Source organism: Pimephales promelas, chromosome 4, assembly GCF_988280905.1.
Source record: "Pimephales promelas chromosome 4, fPimPro1.hap1.1, whole genome shotgun sequence".
NCBI classification, from domain to species: domain Eukaryota; kingdom Metazoa; phylum Chordata; class Actinopteri; order Cypriniformes; family Leuciscidae; genus Pimephales; species Pimephales promelas.
The window spans coordinates 49,202,666-49,225,868 of record NC_142772.1 but is presented as its reverse complement, the minus strand read 5'-3'; the positions used below and the strand labels follow the sequence as shown (position 1 = coordinate 49,225,868).

General features: G+C 35.3%; 1 protein-coding gene across 6 annotated transcripts in view; it reads right to left on the bottom strand.

The window, feature by feature from the left end:
* fubp3 (far upstream element binding protein 3) overlaps positions 1–22,703 on the bottom strand; it is a 35,435-nt gene extending 12,732 nt beyond the window's left edge. For 4 of the 6 annotated variants that reach the window (XM_039661579.2, XM_089130661.1, XM_089130662.1 and 1 more), the window contains exons 1-12: positions 22,542–22,703; positions 10,278–10,386; positions 8,654–8,690; positions 8,517–8,566; positions 8,093–8,164; positions 6,670–6,727; positions 6,375–6,537; positions 6,047–6,145; positions 3,905–4,006; positions 3,339–3,456; positions 860–960; positions 8–149 (exon numbers count right to left, since the gene is read on the bottom strand). In XM_039661579.2, the coding sequence (XP_039517513.1) occupies positions 8–149; positions 860–960; positions 3,339–3,456; positions 3,905–4,006; positions 6,047–6,145; positions 6,375–6,537; positions 6,670–6,727; positions 8,093–8,164; positions 8,517–8,566; positions 8,654–8,690; positions 10,278–10,386; positions 22,542–22,640 (1,150 nt within the window). In that variant the 5' untranslated portion in view covers positions 22,641–22,703. The remainder of the gene's footprint in view (positions 1–7; positions 150–859; positions 961–3,338; positions 3,457–3,904; positions 4,007–6,046; positions 6,146–6,374; positions 6,538–6,669; positions 6,728–8,092; positions 8,165–8,516; positions 8,567–8,653; positions 8,691–10,277; positions 10,387–22,541) is intronic. The other 2 variants (XM_039661580.2, XM_039661578.2) reach the window with 1 other exon arrangement.
* Positions 22,704–23,203: the final 500 nt, after the last annotated feature.

Sequence of the window (23,203 nt, the reverse complement as noted above, 5' to 3'; positions counted from 1 at the left end):
TTCTTACCTTTCCCGATCACAAGTCCGCACTTATCCGCAGGTATTGTGTAGGTGACCTCCTGCAAGCCTCCAGGAGTTCCCATGTTCCAGTCACCGCGACCTCTGCCACGACCTCTGGGTCCAACCGGACCGCCAAAACCATCACGCTCCTGAGCGACAACAGAGAAACTACATAAAACACGAGCCACACAAAACGCTTTATTTAATGCCATGTCAGCATCTAAGGCCATTTTTATGGCAAAAATTAAATTACAAAAAATATAAATATCATAAATACAATAAAACCAAGCAAACAACCAACAAGTCATATTAAATATTTTTTTTAAATTAACCAAAAAAAAAAAAATTAATAAAAATCCCAAGACCTTTTCATGTATAATCTTACCAAATAAGTGAAATAACTTCATAAAAGAATATTAATGTTTTTTTCTAGTCAAACTAGTCGACGTTCATTTAAACCATTGGTTAACAAATCGTAACAAAAGTTTATATTAATAATCCATAAATCATAATGAGCCTTTAATTGCCTATATACTGTATAATACACAGCTTGCCACAGGGCACCGGCAAACGTTTATGAGTGTGTCGTGAAAAACAAGAGGAGAACGTCTAATCATTAATAATTTATTGGTAATGTTTTCTGTTTTCGGCTGCAGAGATTAAGTCACATTACACTTTTGGTAAAAAAATTAATTAAAAAAAGTAAATTAAACAACATTCCCTTTTTTCTTTTCGAAACTTGTTTCAGTTGGTCCAATCGATTGCGCAATAGATTTTCGAACGTAAAGCGACAGCCCTGACAGAAATAAAGCTGACTTGACTAGAATCGTGATGAAGCACGACAAACGGGCTAGTGTACCTGTGCCGTTTGGACCAGATCATTGATGAGGTGAACGGCGTGTTGACATCGGTCGGGCTGACCCATGACCTGAGCGATCCGGTCGGGACTGATCCCATCATCTGAAACACATTTAAAAAACAATTCTGCTTCATTTCAAACTCAGTGATTGAATGAATTCAACAGGCATTCTCAAAAATGAATTGCTCGCCTGTATGTGAATATTCATTGGATTGTAAAGAGGCAGAGTAAACAATGTAAACATGTGCGAGAACAGCGCATTAATCCCTGTAAACTTCTTAACGCTTCAGTGATCCCTGCTGGGCCTCCACGGGTCTTAAGAGATTTGTGTGATCAAGTGTGTCCCAACATGCCCTGACCCGAGTTCACCAACATCCCGAAACAGATATCGATAAACCACACTGGGGGAGATACAGTACCTAAAACTGAAGCGGTTAACTGAAATTAATTAAAAATATAAATATTAGTTGTAAAATCCTGAACTAAACTAAAAATATTCCAAAAATATTATTAAAACTGCTATTCATTATGTAGGATGTGATAAGAATTGACAAAAAGCAGTAAAAGTTTCATATTGATCCACAAACTCTGTTGCATTTGCTTGATCCCTTTTAAATGATCTTTCAGATTTCAGTTTCACTGCATTGCTCTATTCTTTTTTTAAATCTGCTTTGGATCTTTGGACTTCTCTATTATAATAGATTTAGTTATAGTTTGCATTATCATTCTTGTCGATATTTAAATATCTTAATAGCACAAAACCAACCGATATTTAATGAATTAAGCAAAACCAACCGATATTCAAATCTCTCAATAGAACAAAACCAACCGGTATTTAACGAATTTAGCAAAACAAACAAATATTTAAATCTCTTAATAGAACAAAACCAACCGATATTTAATGAATTAAGCAAAACCAACCGATATTTAAATCTCTTAATAGGAAAAAACCAACTGATATTTACATGCATTAATAAAACAAAACCAACCCATATTTAAGTTAATTAGTAGAACAAAGGCAACCGATATTTAATGAATTTAGCAAAACCAACTGATATTTAAATCTGTTAATAGAACAAAACCAATCGATATTTAATGAATTAAGCAAAACCAAACAATATTTAAATCTCTTAACAGGAAAAATCAACTGATATTTTCATGCATTAATAAAACAAAACCAACCCATATTTAAGTTAATTAGTAGAACAAAAGCAACCAATATTTAATTAAATAAGCAAAACCAAACGATATTTAAATCTCTTAATAGAGCAAAACCAACCGATATTTACTTAAGCAAATCCAACTAATATTTAAATCTCTTAAAATAACAAAACCAACCAATATTTAATGAATTAAGCAAAACCAACCGATATTTAATGAATTTAGCAAAACCAACCGATATTTAAATCTGTTAATAGAACAAAACCAACCGATATTTAATGCATTTAGCAAAACCAACCGATATTTAAATCTCTTAATAGAAGAAAACAACTGATATTTACATACATTAATAAAACAAAACCAACCAATATTTCGGTTAATTAGTAGAACAAAACCAACCGATATTTAATGAATTAAGCAAAACCAACCGATATTTAAATCTGGTAATAGAACAAAACCAACCGATATTTTAATTAATAGAACAAAACCAACCATTTTTTAATTTATAGAGTAAAACTGATCTACATTTAAATATCACACTGTTCTATTCTTTGTAAATCTGCGTTGGATCTTGTGTTGTAAAACGTGTAACAAATCCATTTCAAGGTAACACTCAACCAAGATACCTCAGCATTTGCTTGAGAAGTGAAAGTTCTTGTCTATATGGACAGAATAAGATGAAATATGCTTATCGGTATAAAGTTTGGTTCATATTGCATGTATCCTAATGTTGGAAACACATCCAAAAGGAAAATTAAAGAGGCCATATTATGCTCAAACTTACAAAGAAATTATTTTGTGCTCTACTAGAACAGGTTTTCCAGCTTGAATGTTGATTATTCTCCTCATATTCTCCATTGTTGCGGCTCATCTCTTCCCAGTCTGTCAGTAACGCTCTGTTTACTAACTGTCTCTATGAAGCCCCTCCTCCTGAAAAGCACCCTGTGCTCTGATTGGTCGGCTGGCAGTGTGTTGTGATTGGTCGAACGCTTTGAGTGTTTGGGAAATGTCCCGCCCCTTTCCATAACCACCAGTTTAACACACTACTGACTAACTCAAATAGGCCCCGCCCCTTTAATCTGCGTATGAATTATTATAATGAGGAATATCGGGATGTGTTCGTTCCCGGAAGAAACTCAAGACTACAATGGAGGCGTTTCAGGAGTTCAGAAACACTGACACTGATATAGAAAATGACTAAGAGCTTTTTTTAATGCTCAAACAGCAACTTCACACACACTAAAGAAAGAAAGATGAACATTTAAAAAAAACAAAACAGAATCGATCCTCTTTAAATGAAATGATTGTGAACACTGACCTGGCTTAAACTGGATCCTGACACCCGCATCGTTCTGAATCTTCTTGATCATCTCCCCGTTTCTGCCAATGACGATTCCAACGGCAAACCTGGGCACTGCAACCTGTGTGTGCAAAACCTAATAATGAATTATTTCTGGCTTATTCTCAAGCTTGAAATGTCTTAACTGCAAAAAATGCTTTTCTTAGTATTGTCTGGTTTCCAGTCCAAATATCAAAAAAATCTTAAATCAAGGAGCATTTACTAGATAAGTAAAATAAATTAAGAAACTCTCTCTTGTTTTCTAATAAAAAATAAATAAAACAAAAATATCTACCAATGGGTTAATAAAAAAATATCTTATTTCAAATGGAAAACAAAATTATTTTTCTTACCCCACTGGCAGATAATTTTGCTCGTTTTTAGCAAAAACTCACCTAAATTTATCATTTTTATCATGAAACAAGACCCATCCAGTAAATACTTCATGATTTAAGAATTTTTTGATATATGAACTGGAAACAAGACAAAAATACTAAAAGCATTTTTTGCAGTGATTTTGAGCTCAGTAGTTGAACACTTCTTACATCGATGCTGCTTCCCAGCCTGGATCCGAAGTCACTGCGGCCGCTCCTGAAATCTCCCTGATCCTTTTCCCTGATGATCTCAACGACCAGCTCCCGCGCTTGCTGTATTAAACACACGCAGAGTCAGTTAACATGACTGTGGATCTGGGACTGTAAAGACCACAATATACTCTTTTTTCATTCTTCGTTTAAGGGGTTAAAACAAGTTTGAAATGCCTTCGCAGAAAACTGATGATATAGGATGTACCGATATCGATATTTTGACCGATACTGATAACTGTTTCGATTTGATGCCGATATTTTGGACGTTAGCGACGACTTTCTATTTGAAGCCGATAACCGATATTTTGGCCAATACCGATAACTCTACTTGAAGCCGATAACCGATATTTTGGCCAATACCGATAACTCTATTTGAAGCCGATAACCGATATTTTGTCCAATACCGATAGCTCTATTTGAAACCGATATTTTGTCCAATACCGATAACTCTACTTGAAGCCGATAACCGATATTTTGGCCAATACCGATAACTCTATTTGAAGCGGATAACCGATATTTTGGCCAATACCAATAACTCTATTTGAAGCCTATAACAGATATTTTGGCCAATACCGATAACTCTATTTGAAGCCGATAACCGATATTTTGTCCAATACCGATAACTCTATTTGAAACCGATATTTTGTCCAATACCGATAACTCTATTTGAAACCGATATTTTGTCCAATAGCGATAACTCTATTTGAAACCGATAACCGATAATTTGGCCAATACTGATAACTCTATTTAAAGCCGATAACCTATTTTTTGGCCAATACCGATAACTCTATTTGAAGTCGATAACCGATATTTTGGCCAATTTCCGATAACTCTATTTGAAGCCGATAACTGATATTTTGGCCAATTCCGATAACTCTATTTGAAGCCAATAACCGATATTTTGTCCAATACCGATAACTCTATTTGAAACCGATGACCGATGTTTTGGCCGATAACGATAACTCTATTTGAAACCAATAACCGATAATTTGGCCAATACCGATAACTCTATTTGAAGCCGATAACCTATATTTTGGCCAATACCGATAACTCTATTTGAAGTCGATAACCGATATTTTGGCCAATTTCCGATAACTCTATTTGAAGCCCATAACCGATATTTTGGCCAATTCCGATAACTCTATTTGAAGCCGATAGCCGATATTTTGTCCAATACCGATAACTCTATTTGAAACCGATGACCGATATTTTGGCCGATACCGATAACTCTATTTGAGGCCGATAACCGACATTTTGGCCGATATCGATAACTCTATTTGAAGCCGGTAACTGATATTTTGGCCAATACCGATAACTCTATTTGAAGCGGATAACCGATATTTTGGCCAATACGATGACTCTATTTGAAGCCTATAACCGATATTTTGACCAATACCAAGAACTCTATTTGAAACCGATAACCGATATTTTGGCCGATAAATCTAAATAATTTTTTTGAGATGCTTTTTGAGAGCCTGATTACAAAAACAAGTCTAACTCTTAAAATCCACATCCCAAACACTTAAACATAAATCACAAATACAGTAACCAGGTTTGAACCAGAGTAAATTTTTACAATTTTTTCTTTTTTTAAAGTGATCCCAATCATATTTCAAGCTATTCATAACCATCATGACAAACAGTGCGCTTCTGAAGTGTCTAAACCGAAGGAAATAATCCATCATTTATCAGTTTTAGTACTTGAATCTTGAAAAATGTATTCCCCCTTATTTTTAAATCAGTGACATTGAAAAACGAATGCGAAATTATCAGAAAACCAATTTTGTGCAGTTTACGTTTTATTTTCTTATCAGTGCCTGCAATACTTTTGGCCGGACAAATTACTCCCACACGTCTGACTTCAATGGATTGAAAATAAAAAAAGTAGACTTCCTAACCAAAGGCGGCAGAGCCTCGTAGCCACACCCACCTATTACATTATAACCACCACGACCAATGGTAGTTGAAGGTTTTAGAAACTTTCAGAACTTCGAACGCACTTAGTTTTGGCCTGATTTAGTTTGAAATGACGCCACACCAGTTCATTCTTCAATTACCCAGCAAGTATATCAGGGTTTTAACGTTATTAAAGAGACGAACCTGAACTTTATAAGGGTCTCCAGTGATTCTCAAGGGTTTGTCTGATCCAGTGGGCATCGGGTCGTCCTGAATCATGATCATCTTCACTCCGGTCCTCTCCTGTGGGCACACAAAATACACTTATTTAATTTAACTGTTTAACAACATAATTTAATATAAATGTATAACACAAAACTCATGGGGGAAAATGTTGGAATCTAGAAAAATTCAAAGGGACAAGAAACATGTCAGACTAGAGTAAAATGGAGGCGAATTCACAAATTCACTGTCATTCACGAATTCCCACGTCAGTGGTGTAATCTGAGGCATGGCGTGATTTCCACCCGACCTGAAGTTGTTTGATGGTGTCGCCTCCTTTCCCGATGACCAGGCCCACTTTACTGGCCGGGATGAGGATCTCCTGGACGGCGCTGTTCCCGTCCATCTGACTGTGGAAGCCCGGCCCGTTCCGACACCGGTCCACGATCTGCCCCAACAACCTCTTCGCTTGCCTGACGGACCACAGATAGAGTTAATCATTGAGTCAGCATCTAAGGCTATGGTCATGGCGAAAAAAAATACAAAATAAGATAATTCGATACAAAATAAAGGTAATATTATTATTTAGGGCAGAGAACTCTTACTCGATACTCTCTGGGGTCCCAGTCAGGGTGCAAGGCCTGTCCATCATCCCTCCACTGTCTGTGGGAGAACACACACACACAACCATAAACAAAAAACGTGGCGCTTCGGCACCAGCGTCACAAACTGTTTCTGCCCATATTTCCAATCTCTTGTGGCCAACAAATGTTTATCACATGACTTAAGTTGCACTAGCGCTTCAGAGATTGTTTTGTGTTTGGATCAGGGTTATTATCGACTTAACTTAAACTAAACAAATATTTGTTCATTGTAATAAAGCGGAGTAGTTGAAAAAAACTAAATGAAAATGAGTTGAAGCATTAAAATAATTAACTGGGAAATAAACAAGAAATCTAAAACTGAAATAAATGTACCTAAATTGCATATTAGCATTAAATAAAAACAACTAATAAAATGATAAAAGCACACAACCAAAAGACAAAATATTAAACTAAAATTAACATGAAAATAAATTAAATAATTAAAATAATAATAATAAAAAAATTTATATTACAATTTCTGCTCTACATGACTAAAGCTGCTAGAGATTGTTTTGTCTTCGGATCAAGGTTATTATCCTCAACTAAAACGTATAAAAACATTTTTTAATTGTAATAAAGTTAAAAAATAAAGTCAAACATAAATATTAGTTGAAAATTTTAAACACAATTCAGTTTATTGCCAAAGGCAACATTTCCTATTTCCATTTTAGTTTAAGTTGAAGCACTAAAATAATTTAATAATAATATTAAATAAATAAATAAAACCTAAATAGCAATATATATATATATAAATATATATATATATATATTAGGGCTGTGCAAAAATGAATTGCGATTAATCGCATCCAAAATAAAAGTCTGTTTTTACATAATATATTTGTGTGTGCTGAATATAATTATTTTGTATATATAAATACACACACATGCATATGTATATATGAAAATGTGTTATTCATATATAAAATATTTATATTTATATAATATAGATTATGTATGTATATATATATATATATATATATATACATACAGAATTTAAGCGCAAATAATTCTTAAATATATACATGCATGCATAGGTATTTATATATACAAAATAATTATATACAGCACACACAAATATATTATGTAAACACAGACTTTTATTTTGGATGCGATTAATCGCAATTAATTTTTGCACAGCCCTAATATATATATATATATAAATAAAACATCTAATAAAATGTCAAAAGCACATAAAAATTAACCAAATTTAACATTAAAACCAAAAATATAACTAAAACTGATTAATTATACACAGCAAACACGCATACATACATTATGTAAACAAACTTTTATTTTGGATGTGATTAATCGCCATTAATCTTTGCACAGCCCTAATATATATATTTATAAATCTAAAAGGACACAAAGAGTCATATTAACCCACCGGCAGCGATCTGGATCTTGCAGTTTGATTCCAGCTGAATTCTTGTGATCTGTTCGCCACCCCGACCGATTACTGACACACAATAAAGACAAAGAGCTCAACTTGTGTTAGGACTGAACCTGTACGCATGCTGTTCCTGACAGAAGACGTTTTTCAATGGTCAAATCACATTTTTATAGAGAACATCGACAGAAGCAAATGACAAACAGAACAGATTAAATTAACTATTTCTAAAAAACAAATGTGCGTAGAACTTGATCAATACAAAAATCGTCACAAATGTATTTTTTTTTTGATGATTCTTCCACAAACAATTAAATAAAAGGGCAAAATTCAAATTGCATTCGATATTTGATTATAAAGCCCAAAAATGAACATTATCTATCGGAAAAACATTAGTTTCATTCTGATCTTCAGTACTTACTGAATCCCACCATCTTATCAGGCACTTTGTAGTCTTCTGTTATTATAGCCCTAAACAAACATACGCAGATCATAAATATCAACCTCGGATTATTGTAGAAGAGACCACAATAGTTAATCATGAATTAAAGCACTCACCTTGTACCATGTACCATTGCACCGAGCTGGTTCGCCACTTAGATGAAGGAAAAAGAAAAACAATAAGTATTAATTACCGATAAATACACCAAACCCAAGTAACATACATTTATCAACTACACTAGCATAATGCCTTCCATCAGCTCCGTTTCCATCCAAAGTTGTGAATTTAACTTTGGAATAATGCATAAAACATTTGCGAATAAAGCAGCGTTTCCATCCCATGTGTTCAAGAAAACATGACCTCAGTAAACGCAGTAAACGCAGTCGTGATCTCTCGGTGCTTGGGAACGCAACCGTGCGAGACGCTTCTGAAAATATCTTTTCTTATGTTTTTGTTATGAAAAATGTGTAAAAACATTATATGATCCAAAACGCGATTTTTGTACTCTTAAAATATGAGAAAATCAAAGTGCTCCAAATTTGAGATTGCTCTCTCTTCAGTGCGAGTGTGTACCAGCCGCAGTACCGAACGCTTCCACTAGAGGAAACCCACTTCCATGAATATCACAAGTGTTTGTTTATGTAAATTTGAACTTTTCGAATCATATACATTACTTTTTTTGTGCGCGTTCACACAGCAAGTGCAAACACCTCACGAAAACCAAGTTTCGTACAATTCCGATGAAGTAAAACAAAATAATAATAATTCGCTCATAAACGACCGTACAGCACCAGAGAGTTGAGGTGTGTTCAAAGCATAGATAAAGGTTATATATAACTGTGGTTACTATTATTCATGAGATCATTCAATGCATTATAAGGTGCATTACAAGACGTTTATAATGCATTAGGGAACACTATTTTACAGTGTCCTTGTTAGACAAAACAGTCAAATATGCATATAATTACATGCACCTAACCTTCTACCAAATCGTAAGTACATGTAGTAAATTAATATTGCTTACAGGTGAAACTGGAAAAATGAGGATATGGAGCAAAAGTTCATTTATTTCAGTAATTCAACTTAAAAAGTGAAACTAATATATTATATAGACTCATTACATGCAAAGTGAGATATTTCAAGCCTTTATTTGTTATAATTGTGATGATTATGGATTACAGATATGAAAACCTTTTCACAATATTCTAATTTTGAATTTGGGGTTTTCATATCTATAAGCCATAATGATCAACATGTCTATATAATATATTAGGTTGAATTACAGAAATAAATGAACTTTTGCACAATATTCTCATTTTTTAAGTATCTAATTAAACTAACGATTACACCTTAAAATAAAATGTAACCATGCATATATATATGGGCTTTAAGTAAAAGTTGAGTAACAGCCAAGAGCATTTAAATAATGAAGAAAATCAACTTTTTAACCATCATGCATTGATTGGGTGGACTCGCTGTTTTTAGTGTGTGTGTGTGTGTTCAGGCCTCCAGCGCTCGACACAAATCTGCAAGCCACAGAAACAGGTTTCACTTCCTGAAGGACTCACTCGTGCCTCTTTCGCAAGCAGTTCAAGAACAGAAACAGCGATCAATGCCTCGTGCGGAACGACACTGTCAAAGGGCAACGCTTCATGACGTCCTGCATTGATTTCACACGAGTCCGCAGTACTGACACGAGCGCCACTCAGATCTCAGATCAGCAGCACTGACGCTTCTTACCTCCCTCGTCCAGAGAGCGCTTCTGCCCGCCGTAGCCGTAGAGCGAAGCGTCCACGACCGGAGACGAGTTATTCAGATGGGGAATCTGCTCTCCGCTCATCTTAGCAATCTAGAGGACGGCAGACACAAACACACACTTACACAGCTGAACAATGAAATATAATGCATTAGAGAATAATACATAAATGCAAAAAAAAGCACTTTTTTTGCATTGGATTACAATTTTTGTTGATGCATATATGATTGATAAAAGCAAACATGATGACGATTTAAACGAAAGCATGAGTTATTCAATATTTTACAGTTACTGTATTACCAACAGGAGTAAAGCGATTAAATAATTGGTATTAAAAAATAAATGAATGCAAAAAAAGTTATATATTTTTTGCATTGGATTACTATTTGTTCAAATATAACATATATATATATATATATATGATTGATAAATGCAAACATGACGATTTAAACAAAAGCATGAGTTATTCAATATTTTACAGTCACTGTATTACCAACAGGAGTACAGCGATGAAATAATTGCTATTAAAAAATAAATTAAAGCAAAAAAGTTATATTTTTTTGCATTGGATTACTATTTTTGTTCAAATATAATATTATATATATATATATATGATTGATAAATGCAAACATGAGGATTTAAACAAAAAAAAGTTTTTGTTCATTATTTTACAATCACTGTATCACACGGAGTAAAGCAATGACATAAGTGGTATTCAAAAATACATAAATAAAATGCAAAAGGTATATATTAATTATACTTTTTTTATGCATTGGATTACTATTTTTTTGTTTAAATATGTGATAAATGCAAACGTTTTATCATTCTTGCTTCAAATAAACATTTTACATTATTCATTTAAAATTACTATTACCAACAGCAGTATAGCAATGAAATATACACACAATTCATAAAAAAATTAATTAATATGAGAAAAATAGCTACTTTTACATATATATATATATATATATATATATATAAATGAAGTTTATTTAAACTGAATCAACATGCACCAATGCTACATTTTTCTAAATGTCATAATCACATAGTATTCATCACTTAAATGAGCTCATTGTTTCTGCCTTTAATTATTACATTGTTTACATTAATACATTTTTCACAAACTGTGATTTTGTATATGATAACAGATCACTGTAAATAGTAACAAGCTGCTTTAAAACGATGTGTATTGTGAAAAGCGCTATGCAAATAAATTGAATATAATCATAGTCGTTTTTTTTTTTGCATTCTTTGTTAATTGCATTTATATTGAATCATCGTGACAAATTAATTGAATTTGCATATTGCATTACAATTTTTTTGATGCAAATGAAACAAAAATAAGTCATTTGATCATTCTCGCTTAAAGCATACATAGAAAAATCACTATTACAAACAGGAATATAGTAACGAAATATAAATGCAATTAATGCAAAAAAGCTATATTTTGCATAGCAATTATTTTGTTGAAATATACATGAATGATATAAACCCCTGTATTCCCAACAGGAATATTCCAATACATTATAATAGATATTATATTATATAATAATAGAAGTATGTCAACAGCAAAGAATTATACATATTTTTGCAGCTTTTTTAAACATGGTTTTATTTGATATACTTTAATAGATTTCAAATAAAAAAAAAAAAAATCTAATTCATTATAAATGCGATGCTTTTTTTGAACACTTTGTACTAGAGGTCATGTACATCCATCCAACAGATCACATTGCATGTACTTGAAACACTATGAATGAATTGATAAAGCGTTTCTGAACTGGGAAATATCACAGCACGTCACCAACGCTTTACATTTCATTCACTGGAGAAAAGCAGATGCTTTGAGACATAGACAGCTGAACATGAGATAAACTCGAGTGTTTTGCATCAAAGTTACACTAAACTGAATTGTGCAGAAAATTAAGAACAAAAAACAGAATTCTGGGAGTTAAAGCCGGTTATTACGCCACTGAATGCAAGAAAAGCACCGTTAAACTCAAAGCAAGAGGCCATTTTGAGGAGAAACACTTGAGTGGGGTAGAGAGAGAGAGAGAGAGAGGCCGTCTCCACCTCTTCCCTCCAGCTAAACCCTCTTTCTAGGGAATGCTGGGAAGGAATGTGAGCTATGCGAGCGCCTGGATAAACCAGCGAGCGAAGGGAAAGTCGAGCATGCGAAACACTGGACACTTGTTGCCCACTCGCCGCGTCTTACACGGACGCCCGTTCACACACACGCAACGAGTCAACTCAATGTAGGTCATTAATTACCCATGATGCAACACACCTGACACGTCTATGTAAAAGTCAGTGTGCGACTGGATTTGGGATAACCAACACGACCCGTTTGATTGTTTCAAGACACAGGTTTTAAAACACGACAGCTGTCGTTGGACCCGATTACGCAACATGTTTACAAGCACGTCATCACAAATCAAACACACACCAGCACTCGCTTCATGCGGAGGGCAAACTACAGATAACGAGCGCTGGGACACGCTGATAAATCAGGCCGTAAAGAGACGACGCCACCAATAAAATACAAATGCAATGCACAAAGAAGAAAGAAATGTAATTGCATTGCACTGCTTTTCTGAAGGTACAGTAAAGAAAATTAAGGAACGCATGCATGCAGGAGAAACACATGTTGCATTAAAAAAAGTTGCATTCTTCCTCAATATCTATGTCTTTTTTGCATTGCAAATCAAAACGCATTTACTTGAGATGCAAAAAGTGAAACTGAGCAAAAGTTCAAGTCTTGGTTTAAATCTGCATCTCAAGTAAATGTTTATTGATTTAAAGATGTCAGTGTTGGGTAAGTTACTCTAAAAAAAGTAATTAATTACTAGTTAATTAATTACCTCTTCAACAGTGTAATTAGATTACTGTACTAATTACTCTCTCTAAAAAGTATTTAATTACTTTTAATTACTAATTACTTCAATCTCAACCAGCTGAATAATACAAGGATAGACATGAATCTGTTTTAATTCTTTCAAATAAACACTATAAAATTGCATGAATTATCCTTAAACTGACCAAGGTGGAGAAGGTTACATTATAAAAACATACTTTTTAACATCAGACAATACATTTTGATGTTAAACCCACTATTGTTTTATGTCTGATCTCATGACATCACACTTTTTTCATACATATTTTACAATAATTCATAAGAGTGCGGTCGTACGATTTAGACACCTCATATGAATCGCTGTGAGATCGGATTGATCTATACACATTTACCTCAATTACATCAGAAGTAACTGTAATTAAATTACAGATAAATTCAGAGTAATCCCTTACTTTACATTTTCAAGGGAACAGTAATTAAATTACAGTGACTAATTACTTAGTAATTAGTTACACCCAACACTGTCACTGAAAGATGTTTAGTTTTATAAAACAAGAAGAAATAGGCTACTGAGGAAGATATTCACTTTTGCAATGTCATGACTTTATGCTCCGATTTGAGATCTTTTTAAACCCTAATTTGTGTAAAGGCGAATTTAGACTTTTTAAGACCCTGTGTGTGTGTTTGCATGTATGAGTATATGTATGCATGCATATATATAAAAATACATTTACCTTTTCATGATTCAGAATTATTCATAGCTCTGAACACAAACACGATTTAATCAAAAACACTATTTTATCATTCTTGCAATATAACTAATATTTTATGCAGCTTTAATTTAACGTTCCCAATCACATCATCCCAAATCAACCCCAAACGAGCGCTCGTCTCTATCGCAGGACGACTGTGACGCAGAGATTGTGGACGTGAGTGAGTTGATAAAAGCCAAAGCAGAGTCTCTGATCACGAGGGGCGGATACACACACTCCAGGAAAACTTACGGCTGGCCACAGGTGTCAGTGTGTGTACAGGGTCATGTGACCACGACATGGAGGTCAAAACCAGCTCTTACACCATCAACCATCACAGAACCATAATGACAAAAGTAGGGCTGCAACTAACGATTATTTTGATAATCGATTAATCGGACGATTATTTTTTCGATTAATCGATTAATCGGATAAAAAATTATATTTCTTTTTTGTTTATTATAACAAAATAAAACCCTAAAAACCACACTCTTTTGTGTGTTAAACAATCTACTTAATACAGATAACTTCATTATAAAGAAAAACAACAAATAAAAAAAATATATATGACCATAACCTATGACAAAAATGCTATTGTAAACTAGATTAGTGGATAACTCAGCAAAACTTAGCCTAGAAATATCACAAGTGCACAATAATTTTATAAAATCTAAACATTTAGTGAAAAAAAACATTCCTTAGTGGGGAACAAATAAGAGACAATAAGTGTAGCACTAACTCTGGTAAAACGTTACACATTGCTCTTTGTATTGTTGTTATACATTCATGAAAAACATCGTAAAAATCAGATGCACAGCTGTTTTAAATGTAAAGCACAGCTGTTTAGTGAGGAAGCAAAATATAATAGATAGGACAGTACAAGAAAGGCTATTAATAAGATTTCAAAACCATCATAGACCTTTATCTACGGATCAATTATAATAATAACATTGAATCATCTTGGAAAGAGATCATCATGTTAACTGTTGTAACGCGACGCGCTGTTTGAACACCGAATAGAGAATGACTGACAGCCGCAGTGGAGGGAAAAGCTTAGGTTAACTTGAATTTAATGACTTAAATATACATTTCTATCTCACATTATACTATAGTATGGCTTCATAAAGTATACACGATTAACGTAGGTCACCTATTTTGGTTTCAAAACGGCGAATTTACCGAAAGGTGAATGATTTTCGTGTGCTGCATATTGATAGCGGTTTCCTGATGACCGCAAATTAGTTCAAACTCACGGAATCAAGAGCGCGCATGCGAGACAGAAGATAATGTGCTCCAAACCGTCCGTGTTGCGCGCGCGAGACAGGGTAGAGCGGCGAGGGAGAGAGACTGCATGTGCGCCTCATGAAGCGCATGTAAGAAGCGCATGTTCCATGTAAACAATCCCCGTGACGTAATCAGACCAACTAATCGATAATGACATTCGTTGACAACGATTTTCATAATCGATTATAATCGATTTTATCGATTAGTTGTTGCAGCCCTAGACAAAAGCTAAATCATTTTATTATTAGACAGAAATAAGGAACAGGGTTGCTATAGTTGACTACAACGAAAACCATTTTTTAAAAATTGCCCCCGAAATCAAATAAACGTTTACCGAATTAACGTATAAAAAAATGGAATTTTATTTGAGGTAATTGTTATAGATAATTTTTTTTGATTTAGTTTAACTTGATGCACTAAAGTTTATGAAAAAATAGAACTACATATAAAAAAAAAAAACTAAAACGAAATTAAAACCAATTAACACTTAAATTATAATAGCATTTCAAAGATACTACTAAAATAACCCCGTGACTGCGGTAAAACCTCGAGTGACTAAGAAACAACCGCAACAATTACATTTTCCTGCATTAATTGCACTTTAATAGCAGACGTGTGAACAGCTTGTAACGAAACTTAAAAAAATGTGACCTTCCCGACTTCCTAGCTTGCCTCTGAAAACCTCTCGACTGATTTTAATGTGAATTACGACTGAGGCAACAAACGAATGCAGTTTAAAGTCCCACTGAAACAGGAACAGAAGGCGGGACATACTGAATGGCTCCTCCCCCTTTTCAAATAGCGTTTAGTTTACCTCAGACTGACAGTTGTACATGACAGTAGGGTTAGGCTTGTTGTTGTGGCTTATTTTGATGGCGCTGTCTAGGTTTCTGTCTAATACGTTATTAGAGAGAACCGTATGCTAGTAAGAGAGTTATTAGCATATGTGTGTGTGTGTTGATGTCCAGTGTTGCTGAGCATCATGTTTCGTGTTGGGTCGTATTGGGTTTTCTCCTCAGCGTAAAGATTAAGAGCTTCATCTATCACTGTTTTACATGTCGTAGAGTTAGTTTCTGGGGTAAATATATAGGCTATATAGCCTTTTTAAAAAGGCGGGTGTCTTGGGTGCGTTCGGCCAATCAGCGAGGCCAAAATTAGCTTTTGAAGTGGATAATGTAGAGTTAACGAAAGTTTGTAATGTTTAACGCAGATGTCTTAAACGTCAGTCGGCCGGGAAGATTTTAAAACGCGCCGTACATTCATAAATCCACAAGATCGCTGTGAAAACACAGAAGACACAAGACAATGAGTGCTGAAAGGGGCGGAGCTACAGCAGCTCTATAGGGGCGGAGCTACAGCAGCTCTATAGGGGCGGGGCTACAGCAGCTCTATAGGGGCGGGGCTACAACAGCTCTATAGGGGCGGAGCTACAGCAGCTCTATAGGGGCGGAGCTACAGCAGCTCTATAGGGGAGGGGCTACAGCAGCTCTATAGGGGCGGGGCTACAGCAGCTCTATAGGGGCGGGGCTACAGCAGCTCTATAGGGGCGGGGCTACAGCAGCTCTATAGGGGCGGAGCTACAGCAGCTCTATAGGGGCGGGGCTACAGCAGCTCTATAGGGGCGGGGCTACAGCAGCTCTATAGGGGCGGGGCTACGGCAGCTCTATAGGGGCGGGGCTACAGCAGCTCTATAGGGGCGGGGTTACAGCAGCTCTATAGGGGAGGAGCTACAGCAGCTCTATAGCGCTGGGTAAGTGTAGAGCGACTCTGAAGGAGGATTAAAGGAGTTCCTCCAACTACAATCGGAGCGAACACGCCCACATCCATCCGGGAACTTACACCAATAGTTCTAGGAACTATGAAACGGTTCACCGCTGCGAAAACCGCTAACCTTAACCAACGCACACTTGGAAAACGTCATAAAACTCGAGCGTTTGAACAACCAAACACACATTATGCTCCATGACGAATCAACACACATTATGCTCCGTGACGAATTCTAGAGCGCATTTGATTGGATGGATGTGATGAGAAGCAGTGATGTCATGAATCCATGATCACTTTAGCGGAAGTGACAGACTAAGTTTTGAACGCTTAAATCTCCTAAAGGCGAAGTTTGTCATTGTTTTGGAGCTCATTCATCACCTTAAAGCAGGGCTATTCAATTAGCTTCATTCAAGGGCCGCATTATTAAATCGAAAAGTTGAGCTGGGCCGGTGGGTTTAGCTTATTTATTGACACATAACAGTATCAATAAGTAAGCTAAAGTAAACAAACGAAAAAAAGGTTTTGCATTTACTAGAAAATGTGGTACCCAACAGTATGCAGACCATAATAAATAACTTTTTTACAGCTATATACAAATATATTGAATTATACAATATCATAGCTATTGGTAAGAATTATTTTATTAATAATTTTTATAGGCTTAAATTAAAATAGGCTATCCTGATTCCTGACAGTGAGACTTGTGGCTCACTACCACTGTATAAAAAATGCCTAAACAGGTAAACAATTTTACACACTAATGAATTATAATAAATCTAATGCAAAATAAATGACATTTCTGCCCAAACCACGGTAAATTATTACATTCATGGTAAATGTTTGTAAGGGTGGTGATTATGGCATTTATAGTATTCTAACTTTGTTCATGTTTCTGCTATTTACCTCATGTTGGGAATGTTAAGGCTGTTTCATCCGATTTAAAACTAGTTAAAATCCTTGAGTGATGTGTGGTTTGTAGCTAACGGAGAGGAGTGTCCGATTGAAACGCTTCTCAATGGATGTCACAACGCTGTTTAATAATAGTGTCCGGGAGCGGGAGTAAACGCAACTCCTTTAAGCTTTGTGTTTCGTTATCCACTGGGCCGTGCTGCCTAGTTCAAAGTAAACTAGTGAAACAACTGAAACCAGCGATGTTTTGTTCTCTATTTGTTATTACTGACCGAGAAACCGCTTCAGATGATTCAGTGACAGAACGGTCCGAACGAATCCGAATCGTTTCCGACTGTTATGCACGCGCGTTTGGCCAATTCATGAAAAGGAAATAGGAATCGAACCAACGAATGATTAATATCGCTGGTTCAGTCGACAGAAATACGGGACACGCATAATAACTGCTGAAATATTCGGACTGAAAACGTTTCTCTCAGGTCAGTCGGAGCGCTCATGGTAGCCTACACACACAGTGCATATAGTCATCCAGCTGCACGCGCCACTGCGGCCACGCGCATATCAAAGCAAATTTAGCCGCACCACCAGAAAATAGGAGGAGGTTGGAGTGCTCTCGGGCCGCATGGAGTTGATTGGCGGGCCGCCAATTGAATAGCCCTGCCTTAAAGGGATAGTTCACCCAAAAATGAAAATTCTGTCAGTATTTACTGACCCTCATGTTGTTCCAACCCCGTAAGACCTTCGTTCATCTTCGCAACACAAATTAAGATATTTAAGATATTAAGATCGCTCCTGCATACTAGTCCATAGGCTTTTTGAGGGTCTGAAACTTGCCGGCCTCGAAAAGTCATTAAAGACATCGTTAAAATAGTCCAAGTGACTACAGCGGCTCAATCTTAAGTTTATCAAACGACGTGAACACTTTTGTGCGCAAAAAAAAAAAAAAAAAAACGACTTTATTTCAACTATTCACTTCCTTCTCCATGGGCCTGTAGTCAGTTAACGTAGTGTGATTGCGTAAAGCTAAGTCACACGTAGGCTCACTATTGGCCGACGCTGGTCATGTGTGTGATACGTGTGACGTACAATAACAGAAGCTTACGCTATTAAACTAGTAACCTGACTCGCGCAGAGGGAGAAATAAACCAATAGTTGAAATAAAGTCGTTATTTTTGTTGTTGTTTTTTGCGCACAAAAGTGTTCACGTCGTTTGATAAAGTTAAGATTGAGCCCCTGTAGTCACTTGGACTATTTTAACGATGTCTTTAATGACTTTTCGAGTCATTCCCTCAAGAAGCCTATGGACTAGTATGCAGGAGCGATCTTAATATCTTAAATATCTTAATTTGTGTTGCGAAGATGAACGAAGGTCTTATGGGGTTGGAACAACATGAGGGAGAGTAAATACTGACAGAATTTTCATTTTTGGGTGAACTAACCCTTTAAGGCTACCATTCATACTAAAATTGATTTCAGGGGCCTTTAAACGCAGAAGTAATAACGATATTAAAGTTAACCGTCTCTACTCGATTTCATAGTGAGTATTGATCCGTCAGGCGCCTCCTCACTCAGGAGACTTCCCTATGAAGCGCTCCTGAACGGCTCCACACCGGCGTGGGCAAGAGCGCCTCGCTCACCGTCAGCTGCACATGCACTCACAAACAAGCAGAAACAACGGGATATTCATGCAGGTTCTCCGCTCACGGCTGGTTTTTCGTGTTATGCAAACGTGGCGCGGGCACATGCATGCATGAGTGACTCGTCTCATATTCACAGCTCACGCGTGTCTCTGCAACACTGACGTGCGTCACGACAGCTGCGCTCACACACACACCACTGCGAGATACACCACTGCTAGTAGCAAAGTGCTCATATGAGCATGCAAAATTAGATTATGATTATTAAAAGTGCTCATATGAGCAGATATACTACATGCACTGCTATATTTAAAGGGATGCTCCACCCAAAAAAAGAAAATTCTGTCATTTACTCAACCTCAAGTTGTTTCAAACCAGTATGAGTTTCTTCTGATGAACATAAAGGAAGATATTTAGAAGAACGATTGCAACTAAGGCAGCATTGACTTCCATAGCAGAAAAAGAAAACACTGCCAAAGTTGCAATCGTTCTTCTAAATATATTAATTTGTGTTCATCAGAAGAAACTCATACTGGGTTGAAACAACTTGAGGGTAAGTAAATGATTTTAATTTTTGGGTGGAGCATCCCTTTAACGGTAAAATGAAGATTGTGATTATTAAAAGTGATAATATGAGCTGATATACTACATGCAATGTTATATTTAATGGTAAAATGAAGATTATGATTATTAAAAGTGATAATATGAGCTGATATACTACATGCAATGTTATATTTAATGGTAAAATGAAGATTATGATTATTAAAAGTGATAATATGAGCTGATATACTACATGCAATGTTATATTTAATGGTAAAATGAAGATTATGATTATTAAAAGTGATAATATGAGCTGATATACTACATGCAATGTTATATTTAATGGTAAAATGAAGATTATGATTATTAAAAGTGATAATATGAGCTGATATACTACATGCAATGTTATATTTAATGGTAAAATGAAGATTATGATTATTAAAAGTGATAATATGAGCTGATATACTACATGCAATGTTATATTTAATGGTAAAATGAGGATTATGATTATTAAAAGTGATAATATGAGCTGATATACTACATGCAATGTTATATTTAATGGTAAAATGAGGATTTTGATTATTAAAAGTGATAATATGAGCTGATATACTACATGCAATGTTATATTTAATGGTAAAATGAAGATTATGATTATTAAAAGTGATAATATGAGCTGATATACTACATGCAATGTTATATTTAATGGTAAAATGAAGATTATGATTATTAAAAGTGATAATATGAGCTGATATACTACATGCAATGTTATATTTAATGGTAAAATGAAGATTATGATTATTAAAAGTGATAATATGAGCTGATATACTACATGCAATGTTATATTTAATGGTAAAATGAAGATTATGATTATTAAAAGTGATAATATGAGCTGATATACTACATGCAATGTTATATTTAATGGTAAAATGAGGATTATGATTATTAAAAGTGATAATATGAGCTGATATACTACATGCAATGTTATATTTAATGGTAAAATGAGGATTTTGATTATTAAAAGTGATAATATGAGCTGATATACTACATGCAATGTTATATTTAATGGTAAAATGAAGATTATGATTATTAAAAGTGATAATATGAGCTGATATACTACATGCAATGTTATATTTAATGGTAAAATGAAGATTATGATTATTAAAAGTGATAATATGAGCTGATATACTACATGCAATGTTATATTTAATGGTAAAATGAAGATTTTGATTATTAAAAGTGATAATATGAGCTGATATACTACATGCAATACTACATAGAATGGTAAAATTAGGGATGCATGATATATCGGCCAGCATATCGGTATCGGCCGATATACGTTCATTTTTTATGTTATCGTTATCGGCCTGGTAAGAAAATGTGGCCGATATATTAAAGCCGATAAATAATGTATTATTCCCTTCCCTTCAGCTGAGACACTTGTTGAGCACTGTTTGTTTTTGATTTTCTTAAAATCACTTTACAAAAAATGAAAATATGGTTCGGTACAACATGTGCAGCGCAAATCTGTCATATCGTCTAAACACTATAATGAGCACATCATTATAATCGTGCGCTTGGGACATGGATTTAATTGTGAGACTTTTGTTTGTGTAATCAGACTCTAAAATTAGATAAAAATTTGGATTTAAATTTATCGGCCGATATATCGGTTATCGGCTTTCAAATATAAAGTATTATCGGTATTTGCCAAAATTTTCATATCGGTGCATCCCTAGGTAAAATTAAGATTAAAAAAATATGAAGAATATGTTTAAAGTGCACATATGAGACGATATACTACGTGCAACAATATACACAATGGTAAAATGAAGATTATGATTAATAAAAGTGCTAATATGAGCAGATATAGATCATGCACTGCTGTAAGTAAAGATAAAATGAGGATTAGGAGTATTGTGAGCAGAAGCACAAGGCCACGCTGCTCTGAAGGACACACACACACACACACACACACAGTGACAGTTGAAGTTTTTCTTCAGTCCTAAAACGAGCACATGATCATCGGTGTGGATTCACTACACGAGTGTGTGTGTGTGTGTGTGCGCGCGCGCGCTTAGCACAAGTGTCAACGTGCACAACAAACTTCACACTGCGCACTTTCCGTCGTGTCGCGCAGCGCGAGAGTTTGTCGCGCATCTGTTCGCGTGAGTCCAAGTAAGTTTTAAAACGTGTGCATGACAACAACAGGTTGTAGCAGTTTGTTCCTGTAGTTTCTGATCGAGCGGATCGCAATAAAGTTGTTGGCAGTGTTGGCAGCGTTAAGTTGTGTTTGATTCTTCCGCGTGTGATTTGTGTTTTATAGTTGTTGGGTTGTGGCCTTAATCTGTGTGTGTGAGTGTGTGTGTGCTGGAGTTTAAAAGCTCATCCAGCACTAGCAGCTAACAGGCTACACACACACACTCACGCCAAACGCGCACTCATTAAACACACACAAACACACACAGACGCGTGCGGTCGTCTACACACACATGCTGGCGTGTGTACCTGTCGCGCGCGGTGAAACGGGTCCGTGAATCCGTCAGCCTTCATCCCGGCCTGAGCCACCGAGGCCTGTCCCTGCACCAGCTCCGCCATCATCATCATCACACACACTCACACACACACAAGCGCATAAACACACACACGGCGTACACGACCGACCCCGGAACAGGAAACAGCTTGACAAGAACAACGCGAGACTTGAGAGGGAGACGAGACTCTGCGAGATTTCACACACGTGGTTCTAACAGTACTGCAAGAGTTCATTTTATTGCTTTTTTTGTTACTTACTAAACCTGATCACATTTGATCATTTAGTCCTTAGCAAGTATTTTATTTATTGTACATCTATACTTCATTTCAATTAATTTATTGATCTAATAAGGTTTTTGTGACTGTTGTTTTCCGTAATTTTCACCTAAAACCCTTTATTGTATCCTAAGAAATGTTTTTATTTAAGTTGAAGTCAAATATATATATATATATATATATATAAACATAGCGATTTGTAAATATGTATGTCAAATATATATATATGTGTGTGTGTGTGTGTAACATTTTTTTACATATATATTTGTGTATTTCATGTGTATATGTCTGTGCATACTGTATATAACATGAAAAAATGTTATTGTAATATATTATATAAAATATATAGGCTAATATAT